General features: G+C 37.6%; 1 protein-coding gene across 1 annotated transcript; it reads right to left on the bottom strand.

Annotated features, from left to right (window-relative positions):
- Positions 1-886: 886 nt before the first annotated feature.
- Positions 887-11,950, bottom strand: slc16a1a (solute carrier family 16 member 1a). The gene is made up of 6 exons (XM_012865080.3): positions 11,633-11,950; positions 10,427-10,480; positions 7,555-7,794; positions 2,841-2,984; positions 1,967-2,740; positions 887-1,833 (listed from the first exon to the last, which is right to left on the bottom strand). Exons 3-6 carry the CDS (start codon positions 7,769-7,771, stop codon positions 1,598-1,600), a joined length of 1,371 nt encoding a protein of 456 aa, XP_012720534.2. The 5' UTR covers positions 7,772-7,794; positions 10,427-10,480; positions 11,633-11,950; the 3' UTR covers positions 887-1,597.
- Positions 11,951-15,095: the final 3,145 nt, after the last annotated feature.

Genomic DNA, 15,095 nt, shown 5'->3' with positions numbered 1-15,095 from the left:
GTTACTATAGGTAAATGCACACACAATACACATAACATCCAGACACAAGAGATAATGTTTTCACTTTTTTTGATTACACCAACAATACTTCCTCAGAAGCTTAAAGCGTGCAAACTGTCTGTAGCATTATCAAGTCAGATAGCAGACGATATAGATTGTAGTGCAATTGCATGAATGTATCGGACGAATGCTCCCTGACAAGTTAAAAAGTGTGCAAATAGTTTTTATCAAAAACTGAAATGTTCAAGTTGAATGTCAAAGTCAACTGATGCTCGAGACAAGGACCGATAGGCGTCAGTTTATAAGATGATGTACAATAAGCCCACTGTCCAATTAATTTAAATCTTTAAGTTTCAGAACAGTGCAATTTGCATGAATGTCCAAACAAACATTCCCTGAGATACTAAAGTGTAAAATTAGACATTAGCATGTTAGAGATTGTGTAAGTAATTCTCACTGGCTCAATAACATGTCTGTAAACATTTAACTATAAATTGGGTTGGTGGTTTATTTGGTTCTCAATAGGGGGCGATAGCCCTCACAGCTTTGGGAAAGAGGCTGTTTGTTCATGTTTGTTTGGCCTGGGTGTCTCTGTGCTGACCTGTGATGGACTGGTGACCTATTGCTATAAATAAGCACTAGAAAAAAAATTGGGAGTATGAATGCCTCTTTATGTCAGAGAAAGACCAATGGTTGATAGTCATACTTTAATGTCTTATTAAGCTAGAAGTGTCCCACATATTAACAGTAAATCTAATTATTCATTTCTTTTATCTGGCTCTAAGGATGCCTAATATTCTTGACTCATAGGTATGACTTCATTATTCTTAAATTATCTGATGCCTTAATTTCTGTGGGTTATGAAACAGAATGAATGAAGTGAACATTTTTGTTAAATTGATCTTTATTTGTCTCTCCAACACAGCTCCCATATACACAGAAAAATACAGCAAACTGCAGTTGGGCCACATATTCCTATCACTTTGCAAACAATGCAGCCCGTAAAGATTTCATTAACTTCAAAATAAATCATATTATATTACAAAAACGTGTTTACAAAGGAAACTGAATGTTGCTTCAATATATTTTTGGAATAAATAAAGTTAGAATAGTGCAGTAATGACCTGCAAATCTAAAAAAAAAAATAAACAGCATCAGGTCCACTCAGAAAATATCTATCTTTTGAAATATAATGCTCTGCTGTAGCTCCGGTACATAATTAAAATACCACATGCATATATGCTTACATACAGTTAAAAAGGTTAGTAATAATCCCTGATTATATATTAAAGCCATATTATCTATCACCTAATATTAAAGTACAAGTAAATGTAAATACCAATATCTGTATATAAGAGGTATTTCAAGTTGAATGCTTATCATAGTTTAAAGGGCTTTTAAAAATTAGTAAATATTTAAATTGTTTATTATTGTTATATTGTTTCTTCGCGAATGGGTCTGTGATTTCACTGGCACCATTCAAATACAGCATTGAACCAAAGAACTGTTGATGTACAGTATTTCACAGAGGGTTTAAAAACATCTTTGAACAACATGAGATTGCATTAGAAAATGCAAGCAGGTATGTATTAGACCACTAGACAGCGTCCTCACTGTTCTTAACTTCTCCAACCTCTTTGGCAGAGTTATCCCTGCTGGGATTTGGCGGTCCAACTCCCATCCTGACCTTCCTCTCCTCCTCTTTTTTCTCTTTATCCAGCAGGCGATAGTTAATTCCCATGGCAACAAACAGGAAGACACTGGAGACGACGAGAACAATCCCACACCCTTGGTATGTATACTTGTAATCGTGGTAGATGTCTTTGAACTTTCCTGTAAAGACAAAATGTGCCAAAATGTGTCATATTGCTGTAGGGCAATCTGTTTGAGAAATTGTACAGAAATGAAAAAAAATATTCCAGATTTTACAAATTTCATTAATTTTTCTGATGGAAAGTGTACTCACCAAGCAATGGGGGCCCTAACAAAACAGGAGCACACTCCATAATAGTGACCAGGCCAACAGCACTTGAAAAGCGCTGGGTTCCAACCAGATCCATCAAGGTCTCAAACAGCACTGCACTTAGCCAGCCAAAGGCAAATCCAAAGAAGATGGAATAAATGACAAAGCCTTTGTAGTCGACCGAAATTGGAGCAAGAAGATGACAGACACCGTTATACAAGACAGAAATAGCAAAGAAGTACTGTATCCTGGGCCGGATCCATTTAGTGTTGGCCACAATGCCCATTGAGGGCCGGGCCACCATGTCAACAAAAGCCAACACAGACAGAAGAAATGCTGCCTTCTCTTTGGGGATGCCTTTACTCTTTGCATAATTGGAAAGGAACACAAGAGGTGTAAACAGACCAAACAACATGACAACATTGCCTATAATGTAGAGTAAAAATCCCCGGTGCTTAAACAAAGTAAAGTCCAGGAAGCTGTTAATGGTTTGCAACACACTCCTCCTCTCAGTTGTCTTTTCCGCAGGTTTGGGTTTTGGTCCTATTGGTCGCATTAGGGAACCAGCCACGCAGCAATTGAGAAGCAGGCCACCCAGGATCAAAAAACTTCCTCTCCAACCAAACTGGTCATAGAACCAGGTGTTTAGAGGAGCCAGCGTAGAGAGAAAGACAGGGCTCCCTGCCATGGCAATCCCATTAGCTATAGGCCGTCTCTTGAAGAAATATTTTCCGATCATAGTGAGGGCTGGGTTGAGGTTCATGGACAATCCCAAACCTAAAAAAAAAGAAAAAAAAAAGAAAAAATAGATGTGTGAACAACTGATTTTAATTTGACCACAATGATAATACATAAAAAGAAAAAAGAAAATACAAACCTCCCAATATACCAACACAGAAATAAAGTGCTTCAATTGAGTTGCAAAAAGAGGCAGCAATAAACCCAGATCCGGACAGGAGTCCTCCAATCATCATGACGGGACGGCTCCCATACTTGTTCACCAGAATGCTGCTGATAGGCCCTGATAATGTCATGAAAAACGACAAACTGTCAGAAACAGCCGTTGTGCTTTGAGACTCAGACAACATGCAGATTGTACTTTCATCCACCAGGGGGCTCTAGTGCCACAGCAGTGGTTTAGCAAATTCAAACAGCTTCCTCAATCATGTGTCAGTGCTCTCCTGCATTTAATGTATTTTCATGTCGTTGGTAATGTGATCTGTAAGAAAACACTAAAAACACTGCAATCATTGATTATGTTCTATGGTTCATACAAAATGATGTTATGTATTTTTAATTGACTTGGATTAAATAGTACATATTAATATTAAACTGCAGACAAGTTGGTGGTGGTGGTGGGGAGGGGGGGGGATGGGGTATTAGAGGTCTTCTTTTGAATCTGTGTAGGAAAAAGGGGGTGATCAGTGATCTGCCCAAAGAAGATAAAATAAAAGGAATATGTTTTGCCCTGCTGGCGTTTTTTTGGCACCTGGCACACTTCTTATTGAAAGACTGGCTTAATGAGAAATGTGTGGATCGTACTGTTCAAAAGAAAGATTTATGGACATTTCTGTGATTTGCAGAGAAATGACAAAAAAATGAGTTTGGATTGCAAAACACTATCTCCATCTACCACTTATAACAATGAGCCTAAATGAGTACGAAAATCTACACGGAAGACACTTCTGCCTCCCTGCCAAATCCCTGCAGTCCCCAATGAAGCTAAATGGAAACTGACAGTTTTTGTTTAGAGGTTGTCCAAACTCATTTGCCAGCACGGTGCAAGACAAAGGGTTTTTAAATTGTAATGCAGGCCATTTCCACGCAAACAATGAGTTCCTTCCTTCCACTTTGCAAGGAGGGTTGCTTAGGGTATAAAGGTTGGATACAAACCGGTGTAGAATATTATGAACGTGATGAATCAAAAATTAATGGAGTTCAGAGATGTGCTGTTACTGAACCTCTCCTGCTGATGTGCTGGGAATGTCCAGATGAATATACACACTTGAACAGACTGAGGTGCCATGTGCTCATGGCACAAAAAAAAAAGTTTCTCAGTTATAAACCATGGCAAAGTATAACTGTAAATTTGAATGTTACATCTAAATATTTCCACGAATCATCATTGTTGCGCCTAATTATTGCGCTCTGACAGACTAGCGATCTAGTATGTGCCCATTACCCCTCTTACTCACTGACCCCTAGAAATAGACACCGCTCCTGTACAACGCTCCAAGGATTGAGTATAGAAGAAAGCTGGACTGACACCTGATCAGGTAATAATTGGAGTAAAATCAAAAAGGGCTGTCACAACCCGCAGCAAAGAGGATAGATGTACAGTAAGAACAGATGGTGTGTGTAATAATGCTGAGACTGAGTCTTTTGAATTATAGAGATGTGACAGAAGTCCATTCTCAACCAAGAAAATAAATGTAGATTATATTCTTAGGATAGTGGGTGACTCTCTGCCTTAAGCAGAGGAGTTCAAGTATCTTGGTGTCTTGATCAAGAATCATTCTTCTTCTGTAACAATAAGGACTTTGCTCAAGAGAAATGAGCTCAAAACCAATTTATTGATTTCCTAGTCCGTCTACACTCTTATGGATGGATGGATGGATGGATGGATGAAATTGATACTTAATATTCAGCTGAGTTGTAGGATTTGATAGACTTCAGCTATTTTCACATTCATCACGCCACTCACTGAAAACTCACACTCTTACAATGGGGAACATTGTCAACCGCAGGAGTCAGTTTCTATTGGGACAGAGATACTTCATGAGTGGATAAAGGTTATCTCCCAGAACAGCTCAGTGTTGTTTTGCATTGAGACTCCAAGGGGATGAGTGAACCCAAAGTAGCTCAATATTGTGAGTACAAGGTTTGTTGGAGAATTGATGCCATCGTAGGTTGCAACACATGAAGACATGTGAGGAGCTTGGTTTGTCTAACCACACTAAAGCCTGGATCTATTTACTTTTTCATGGGTAAAAGGTGGGTACACCCCTGCAAAGTGATACGGCCAATCAAATAATCTCACGGTATAACTCGACATAACTACTTACGACAGCCTACGTGTTGGTTTGCACCTACTTCCTAGGATAACTGGATGCCAAACAGTAAGTAGCACTGATTCCTTTCAGGGTTTCAACACGATGATTATATTGTGCAATGAGGACTTACACTGAATGAGTTGTTTCAGTTGTTTCTAGTACATAATAAACATGTGGCATGGTTAATTTTGTTTTTGTGTATTTGTTTTTACAGAGTTGGAGATTAAATCAGATTAAACTTTGTATGTTTTAGGTCACTTAGGATTACCAAAAAAAAACAAAAAACAATTTCCTCTGACAAAACAACTATAGATAGATTTGTTAGGGAACGTTTTAATGATTTCTTCACACCAGAGGGTCTACAGAACGTGAAGATTATTATGCCTTTATATTTTTTTGAAAACTCAGATGATTATGTCATGACATTGTAAGCTTCTGACTGATTTATTGAGAATGTTTGAATTAAATGGAGGAAGACTTGTGGGTGAATTTTAAGGAATCACCTCAAACGAACTGCTTCCCTGTGTGATATTATTGACAAAATTAATCAAATCAGGCAAAATATCAGGAAAAGAACTGTGGAACTTCAGAATACTGGTTATTTAGATACCTGCAGGCTCCTTTTTCAGGTAGAAGGTAGGTTAGAAGATGAATGTATTTGTGTGTAAAGTATGAGCACAAGCAAAATAACAAAAGTAAAAATGCTTGTGAGGATGGTTCATTGAAGCTGGTAAGAGAGTTTTACTATCCATCAAAAGACTCCTGTGCCAATATGAGCTACTAAACCGCTCAGAGAGGAAGAAGCCAGAGTTCCAAAAGCAACAATAAAAGACAGATGTATTTAGGGACAAAGAGCATAAGTTTTGGAGGGATGAAGCTAAATTTGAAGTTGTTGGCCATAATGTCTGTTTCAGGAATGGGGGAAACTTGCAAGCTCAGAACAGTTCCCCCCTGATGTATTACTGCAGAGGGACTAGTGCATTTTCCAAAATACGCATATGATATCACGAGGAACGTAATATGGGAGAACATTACACAACATCTTAAAGATACATAGCCATGTTATATGCTTAAAAAAGACCAAAAACCTTTTGATCATGATAAAATAAGGTTATATACACCAAGCCTCCATCCTGATGTTTTAATGGTCCTTTTTGTGGATAAAAATAGCCCCCACACTGGGCGCGATTAGCAAACATAAACAGATGTGGCACCATCTGGCGACAATATCGCAGAACTATCATGATGCTGGTGTGCTTAGTTAGTAAATCAAAATTAGATAATGTCAGACCAAGCCTGACCCTCTGAAATACCTCGCAGTAAAGCAGCAGCTCAGTGCGATCCTAGACCAACCATTATCAATTAAATAAACCGATCTACAGTAACGTTAAGTGCCTGATATCAGATCATTTACTCACATCAGTCAACTCTGCAGCCACATCTGAGCAATCGGTTGATTTAGCATCCGTTTTAGTGAACACCAATTGGCAGAATATGGAAATCATCCTAATGATTTCAGTCCCATAGAAATTTGAACGAGGATAAGGTGTGTTTAAGGAAGGCAGTTTTTACAAACCTGGTGCAGTTACACATTTCTATCAGGGGGAATGGCCAAAATTATAGCAAACTATAGTAAAAAAAACTTGTGAAAGAATAAGCAAAATGTTTCACCTAATTTTAAAACTTTAAAGGGTAATTCTACCAGATAGCAATTAAGCATATGTAAACGTATGAATTTGACATCTTAACAGCCCCGAAGTATGAAAGCTTTAATCTGATTTAATGTCAAATTGTGAGAAAAAAATAGTTTTATGCAGGTAAATAATGCAGGTTTCAATTGTAAATGCAAATCTAACATTATTACAAAAATATTTCCCTTTTAGTGTGAGTTTCTTTCTGCGCTCTCTAAATATCTTTATTTTTGGCAATCTTACAATGCACAACACATTGAAGTAAAGGTCAAGGCAGTGTTTTGATTGGAGAATCGTGTGGGACAATGAAAGCTTCTTTGAACTCCCCTTTTTTTTGAGTACATGAATAGAGTCTTATCACCGAACTGTCCAGAAGCTTGTGACATCATCCACCGTTTCATTCATCTCATCCTCCGTACAACAACACCGCCAAACTTCCTGGTGGTCCTTCCTCTCTCAAAGTGCAAGGGGAAACAATCCATGGCTATACAAAGCAAAACCTATTCACATGCTCCTGAGACAGATAGTGTTGCAAAATCACCTCAATGGTTGAACTCCAGTGTTTTTTTTTTTTTTTTGTTCTCTCTCTCTTAGGATGACATAGTTATTAATTCAGTCTGTTGTATTAGTGTGAGAATCAGGGGCCTCTTTGTCCCAATATGAGAGACTTGTATAAAAGCTTGCATTTTAACAAAAAGTGAAAAAAAGTTTATTTTGAACTATGCCCAGCAGGAATAAATCTTTCCCACTCATGCTAAGAGCTAGAAATTGATTCAGTCGGTCTTCCTGATGTACTAAATGTCAAGTGTTATCAGTAGCCAGTGATGTGGCGTGTGGCGTGGCTCACCTCCACCGTATGTGACCGCTAGCATAATGGAGGAGATCCAAGACACCTGGCTGCTGGACACATCGAAGATCAGTTCGATTTCCTTGAAGAAGACAGTGATAGACTTGGCAGTAGCATAGGAGAAGCCAATAGAGATAAAGGCCCCAACCACCACCAGCCATCCCCAGCCACCCTCAGGTGGTGTGTAGCCCTGAGGCCCCCCAAGGGCAACTGGCATCTTTCTTTAATTACAAAAATGTGCTGAGGGGAGAGAAAGGAAACATACAAAAAAAATTATTTCATATATTCATTTTAAAGACAGACTTTTTTGGACAAACTGAGTTTGGACATGTTAAAAATAATAAATCACTCCATGGTTTGTCATATCTAATAATGAGAAGATTTGCATCTCCATCAGTTCATGTATGAATATATCAAATTGTGAAACAGAGTGCAGTTTTATTTATTTCACTGTTCCAGTAGGTTTTAGTGAAATTCTGTTTACTATAATAATAATAATAATAATAATAATAATAATAATAATAATAATAATAATAATAATAATAATTATTATTATTATTATTATTATTATTATTAGTAGTAGTAGTAGTAGTACTAAACCTTTGTTTGTAGTCTCATTGAGACACAAGTTTTTATTTACAAGACAGTCTAAAATGTTACAAATTTGCAACAAATTCTTTACCGTACAATGTCAGATAAACTTTGGCTGTGTGTTGGTTATCAGGTTATCAGCCTCAGTGAATTTTTCAAACTATAAAACATTACAGTGACATGTTTTTGGCAAAATACCGGTTAGATTTAGGGTCCAGTTTAACAGTTGAATTTATTGTGACATTAATTAATAAAGCCTGCAACATCAACTGAAGTGATTTTAGGGTAACATGCACGTTGGTAAGCTAACTAAACAGCAACACATTTCCCTTATTTCCCTATCATCTGCTAACATAGCATTGTATCTCGCTGTTAGAAACATTTTCGGTTTGAACTTTATCAAACTGCAGAGGGTCTGTCTGACAAATTGTTGGCATTTAACCTCTCACAGGATTTATTAATTTTTCTACATACTCCTTAATTTTCTACAAACTCATAGTGATTTGGCATCTGTCTGTTACAGGAAAGAAGCAGGTGTTGATTCAAAATGATTTTGAATTAAGCAAGCTTCCTGGATGGGAAGCGAAACATCTCCATCTTCAGAATAGAAGTCCAGTTGTTTTATTATTTTTAAAACCTTTTTTTGGATTGATCATCACCTGGATGACTGACAATCTTCATCACTATACTGTGAAGCGCTAATGTAAAAATCTACACAGCTAATAATGTTTTATTTTATCCTGATCAGGTTTTTTCCTGCACCCCTGTGTTGCTGCTGATTCATGTATAAAATAAATCGAACACATTTTTTAAAATCAAATTAAACCTCTGGGTCAATAAAACTGTTTAAGGATGCAGTTTCTGGGTTTCCTTTACTTTGAATTGCTCTCTACATGCGCTCACTGAACTCCTCACAGTTCCACTTTAGATGTGATGAATACGAATCCATCTACAGAGTCAAACGGCTTACTGTATTGTTTACACGGAGGGTGTGGTGTGGTGTGGTGGGTGGGGGGGGGGGACTATATGGAGAGTACATAGATCAGACCATGAAAACACGGTAAATTCACATTGCTGCATAGCTCAGGGCCAAGCTTTAAAGTGGGTGATAATACAGCGTTTTTCAGGCGAGCAGGACTTGATTTGGTTGATGAATTGGTTTAGTGCTCTGAAAACCTATTGGATAAGCTGGTCTTGTGCAGCAAGTGGTGAATATTTAATGTGTAAAATAACTTTTGTTATTGAGCTGGGATTTTAGCCGCAGCTGTGCGGCTGTAATTGTGCCTCCTGTGTTGAGCTACAGATACATAAGTGGGAAATAAATATAAAAACTCATCGTATCTCTCTTTATCTCTCTTCCCATTCATTACGGGTAGAATCTTAAAATCTTGTAGTATACACTTGGGTAAATGTTTTGAAATTTGCATATATATTGCTTGAAGCCAACATTATTTAACATTAGGTGCTTGTGTTTGTTTGAGGCTATGAGCATCACTTGATTTGTATAACTTTTTTTTCTTTCATAGAGTTGGAACAATCTCAACTGGGGCTTTAAAGAGAATGAAATAATTAACGTTTTGTTTCTGATCGTATGGCATATACCAGATTTAGTTTTAAGAATGGCTATATTCAGATCATAGTTGCATACTTTAATAAATCCCGTTTGTAAAAAAAAAAAAGTATAACAAACATGCAAAAAATGTATCACTTATAAGTGAAACCTGTTTGATTAATTTTACTCCACCAGTTTTAAAAACAAACTTTACCTCATGTGTCAAATCATATGAAATGAGATCTGTTTGAAACGTATACTTTCTATTGTACACTATAAATAAAATGCTACATAATGTGTTTTTGCATTTTCGCACTTTTTATGAAATGACATGTTTGTGTACACTGTAAAGTTGCAATGTTCTTGTTTATATAGGTAACTTTGAAGAAGTAAGCTCTTATAAATAATTCTCTGTACCATTAGGGAAAATGTCTCTTTATTCTGACAAAGTAAAGCTAAAAGTGATTGAAAGTTTGACTTTATTCTCCTGACATGGGTTCTCAGGAGATAAATCATGACCTTACAAACACTACTCCTGCTTTGGAGTATATGTGCGCATTTCCCAAATATGATATATTTGTAAACAAAGTGGCATCATCCCATTAATAATGTGGTCAATCCCATTTTAGTGGAAACTAGACACACCCCAAATAAAGCAACGGTACTCCCACTTTGTAAAAACGGTCAAACTACTAGTGGTTGAATGTGACGTTTGAAATCTATTCTCACCTTTGATAAATATAGTCGGGATTGCGATCCGCCAACGTCAACTTTCTGTGGGAACTGCAAAAAGAAATAAAAGGTTTGAATGTTTCCATTCTCTGACCATTTAGTCTTGAGGTTAGCTTTAAAATAGAGTTGTCTGCATGGAAAATGTTTCCTTATTTTCAGCAGAGACTATTCTTTTATGTCTCTTCCACTGAAGATCAGACATCCTGCTCAAAACTCAGGGATGAGTCTCAAACAATTCAGTAAGAACTGTAGGCTTAATTCAGTTAAGCCAGGTGGAAGACTGAAATAAGACAAACAAACAGAGGCATGAAGCCCCTCTGTCTGTGAAGGTCTAAATAAAGCAGGGAAAGTGGCTGCCTGACAGTACATGACAACAAACATACCAGTAGAGACGAGGGTTAGCTAGCATTATAGGTGATGTACAAAAGTTCAGATTAGTCCATTGATAAGTTAAATGATTTCCTTTAAGAATTTTCACTCTGGGAAAATTTTATCAACTCCAAAACCCTAAAGGGAGATTCAGTTTTTGTCGTCTCTAAAGTGAGGTAGTCTGAAGCAATCCTGAGTCCTCAGCAGATTACGTTTTATCCACATAACATGATTTACTGAAACCAAATCAAATAATGCAGTTTGATTTGCTCTCTAATAAGAAACGTTTTACTTTTCTGACGGCCTTGTTCGGACCATTTGTTATCTGAGTTTTTATGTCTTAAACCATCCCTGCTTCTCCAAACAAGCAGGGAAAAGACAGAGATTGTTTGTAAAAGCTTTGCAAAATGCCTGTTTTACTGATGAAAAATGTTTGTCTAAATGCTACTAAACAAAATTATCAAGACAAAAATTTGACAAATCAGCTTCGCTAATGCTAAATAACAATAAATAGGAGTTTTATTTGCTGTAATAAACTTATTTGTATAGTGGTCCAGCTGCTAGATTTATCTTTGTAGCCCCACTCTGGGCCTCCTCTGACCATAGGGCTCTGATATTAATAATTAAATATCATAAGTGAGATCATTATAGATGCGTAAAGTGCATAAAATGTGCTCAATCAAACAATAACCAAAACATTTATATAAGAATGTAGAAGAGCTAAACATTCTTTCTAAATCTTAAGCCTAAAGGCAAATATTTAACCAAGTAATTACTTTTAAAGTATGTTGGTTAAACAATGAATGTGCAAAGTGTCTGGGTTGAGTGTCTTACCTTCGCAGGAGCTCTTCAAAAAGTATAGATGAGCTCCACAGAATAACCCTCAAAGGTGCATTAATGCAAAGCAGAGATAACTGAATATGACTGAGCAAATTTAGATTTGGATAAAAAAAAAGTTAAGATTCACTGCATATGTTTGACAGATTGGCCAGAAGGGATCTGTGCGTCTGTATCCACTATGACAGACCAAAAGTTGCCAGAGGCACCAGAGCGTCAGCTTCTATCTATTCCCAGTAAGCAAAGTGAAAAGTACAACATTGAGTTCTCTCAGTGACCAGATCAAACAGTGTGTTGATCTGGACGCTAAAGTGCTAAATTAGGGGGTCAGTCGTTCTTATTGGCTGTGGGAGACTTAGTGCCATGCCCCTTTACAAAGCTTTCTCCACCCCTCCGTCATGTGCTTGTTCAAAGACAAGGTCAGAGTAATCCACCACAATAATACTGTATGTGAGGTCTGAGAAGAACAAACAAGATTGCCTTACAAAAGATTAATTGCAGGTTTTTTTTTAATAACAACTGTATCAATCATATGTAAAAGAAGTTGGAAGTTGCAAATAGAATAAATGAGTTTATTTAATAAACAACGTATATTGTTTACTTCAAGCACCCGAAGAATGACTATTGAACACTTGAGGGGTCAGTCCTGGTTGAACTTTCCTGTCTGGCTCCCCTTAGAGCTATTAATAATTCCATATCAGGGCTTGGGAAAGGAAAAAGCTTGAGGGAAATACTACAACACCATGTACTTACAAACTGCTGTCAAATCACTTATTGATTCCCGAAACAATATTTTTCTTTTCCCATATTGTTTTATACACAGTACATTTTATGTTTTTCAACAAAACCCTAATTATGTGATATCTAAGATGGCAAAAAGTCACAAATAACCTCACTTGAATTAGTCACCGGCTCAGCTGTTTAAAAAAAAAACAAAAAAACACACCACTGGCGGCAACAAATGCTATCGAATGTTAGTGATGTCTGGCAAAAGTCTTCCACGTCACTGTGAAGGATTTAAGGTCTACTCTTTTTGCAGATTTGCCTTGAATCAGCCACATGGGAGGACTTTTTAGTGTGAATGGCCTGTTTTAGATCAGCATCTCAACAGGGTTTAAAAATCCATGATAATTTATTTTAAGGTATTTTGAGCTTGGGCTGCACAGTGGCACAGTGGGTAGTACTGTTGCCTTGCAGCAAGAAGGTTCTGGGTTCAAATCCAACCCTGGGGCTTTCTGCATGGAGTTTGCATGTTCTCCATGTGCTTCCTCCCACATTCCAAAAACATGACTGTTAGGTTAATTGGTCTCTCTAAATTCTCATTAGGTGTGAGTGCGTGCATGAATGGTTGTTTGTCTTATTTTAAGCTTGAGTTTATGGTCACGAGCTGTCGGTTGGACATTCTCTTCAAGGATTGTCTGGTACAGAGAAGAATTCATGGTTCCTTCAACTACGGCAAGTCGTCCAGATCTTAAAGCAGCCTCTGACCATCACAATACCGCCACCGTGTTTGACTGTTGGTATGCTGTTTTAAGAATCGCTAAAATGTAAATATGAGATAGCCTTGTAGTTTTGGCCTAGTAACCCTCTAATGAGGCCAGTCTTTTTCTTGAACACTGACCTTGACTGAGGCTAGTAAGACCTGCAGTGCTTTAAAAGTTGTTCTGGGTTCTTTTGTGACCCAGTGGATGACTTGTTGATGTGCTCGTAAAGTAATTTCGGTAGGCACTCCTGAAGAAGTTCATCACTGTTACATGTTTTCTCCATGTGTGGATAACGGCTCTTACCGCTGCGCTGGGAGGAACCTTCGAAGTGACTGCGTAAACCCCTTTCCGAATGGATGGATGTCAATAACTGTTTTGCATCTCCACTATCTCTTGAGTTTCTGTAAACTGGGAAGTGATGTGGATTTATGCGCTGCTTTTCGAGATCTTTAACCTACTTTGTGTGTCAGACAGGTTCTGTTGAAGTGATGTCCTGAGTCTTCAGTTCTGGTTGTAGTCAGGCCCTGGTGTGGCCAGCAAAACTGAACCAAAAACGATGAATAGTCAAAGTTAGTTCATGATTTCACAAAGGAGGGTTACTTTTTTACATGGGGCCAACTTGCTTTGGATAGTTTTCTCTCCTCAATAAAAAAATCATCATTTGAAAACTGCATTCTAGTATTTACTCTTGTTATTGTTGTCTGATATTAACATTTGTTTGATGGAAAAAAAAGAAGAAATCTCACAGTTCATCTTGTCAGCACTGCAGCTTTAAAATGTTTTAGCTGTTGTTGCTGTTGCTAATTTTTTATTATTATTTTGTTGTTGTTTTACATACACAGTAACTCTTTTCTGGCTATTTTACCCTCCAGAATTCCACTTGTTTCCTCAGTGTATGTTCTGCGTGATAATCAGTACAATCTCGCTCCCTTTATGCCTGTCCTCTGACAATGTAATGGCGCTTTCTGTCATCCACCTGCTCAGCAGGGAAACAGTATCCGCCTGTTTTATCAGAGGAGTCACTCTCATCTAACTCAGAGACAATGACATCATTCCGCTCTCAGCATATCCCAGGATATCTGCTAGTCTGTGTCTACGTGTCAGGCAACCTGTCGTTGCCTTGGAAGTTGATTCCTCCAATCCCATTGTACATACAGTGAAAGACCAGAGAATTATGCCAATTGTTAATAAGGAGGTGGTTAATCTGGGCTATAACCAGGGCTCAGGGCTCACTGATGGCAAACAAACGTGCAAGACAAACAGAACGCATGCTGGTTTTGACAGAGTGCAAAAACATGCAATAATTCTCTAATATTTTAATATTTTACTCACTTTGTACTGACTTTAACTGATGACAACAATTAAAGCATATGTTATTACTTATAGACATGCATACATATATAAATACGTACTTCTTTTTGTGATAAGCAATAGAAAACTAAAATTAAAAAAGGGGATTTTTCACTCATCGTGTGTTTTAAGGTACAACATAAGACTTCTCAAACTTTGCTGAAAAGGCTCTGCAGTCGAGAGCCACAGCTTTAGGAACTACTGCTATAAAAGACCTTATTCATTGTCAGAGGGATTAAAATTGATTACTTCAGCCTTGTGAAATCCAGCTCCTATGCAGTGAAATAAGCTGCAGTAAGACTGCTATATGTTCTCAATCAGGGCTTCCTCAGCCAATGTACACCACATTTCTGTGGTAATTACTGTGATAGCTTTTCCAACCCGGAGCCATGTTTCCAGTGCCACTGCCTTGGTTACAGCTTTTATACCCCTACATCAGAATGCTACAGTATACCCATTTTCACATGTACTCTGAGTAAAAATGGTCTAAAGATGTTTCAGAGGAGTGACAGGATGAGAAAGCAAAAGTCTGCATGATTCGTTCTCAACTTCTGCCCAACTTTTCACCTGGGCTAGAGGATGGGTTGTAAAATACCTTGATTAAAAATGCACAAAACTGGAAACAA

This window comes from Fundulus heteroclitus, chromosome 20, assembly GCF_011125445.2.
Source record: "Fundulus heteroclitus isolate FHET01 chromosome 20, MU-UCD_Fhet_4.1, whole genome shotgun sequence".
NCBI lineage: Eukaryota > Metazoa > Chordata > Actinopteri > Cyprinodontiformes > Fundulidae > Fundulus > Fundulus heteroclitus.
This window is presented reverse-complemented; position numbering and strand designations above follow the sequence as displayed.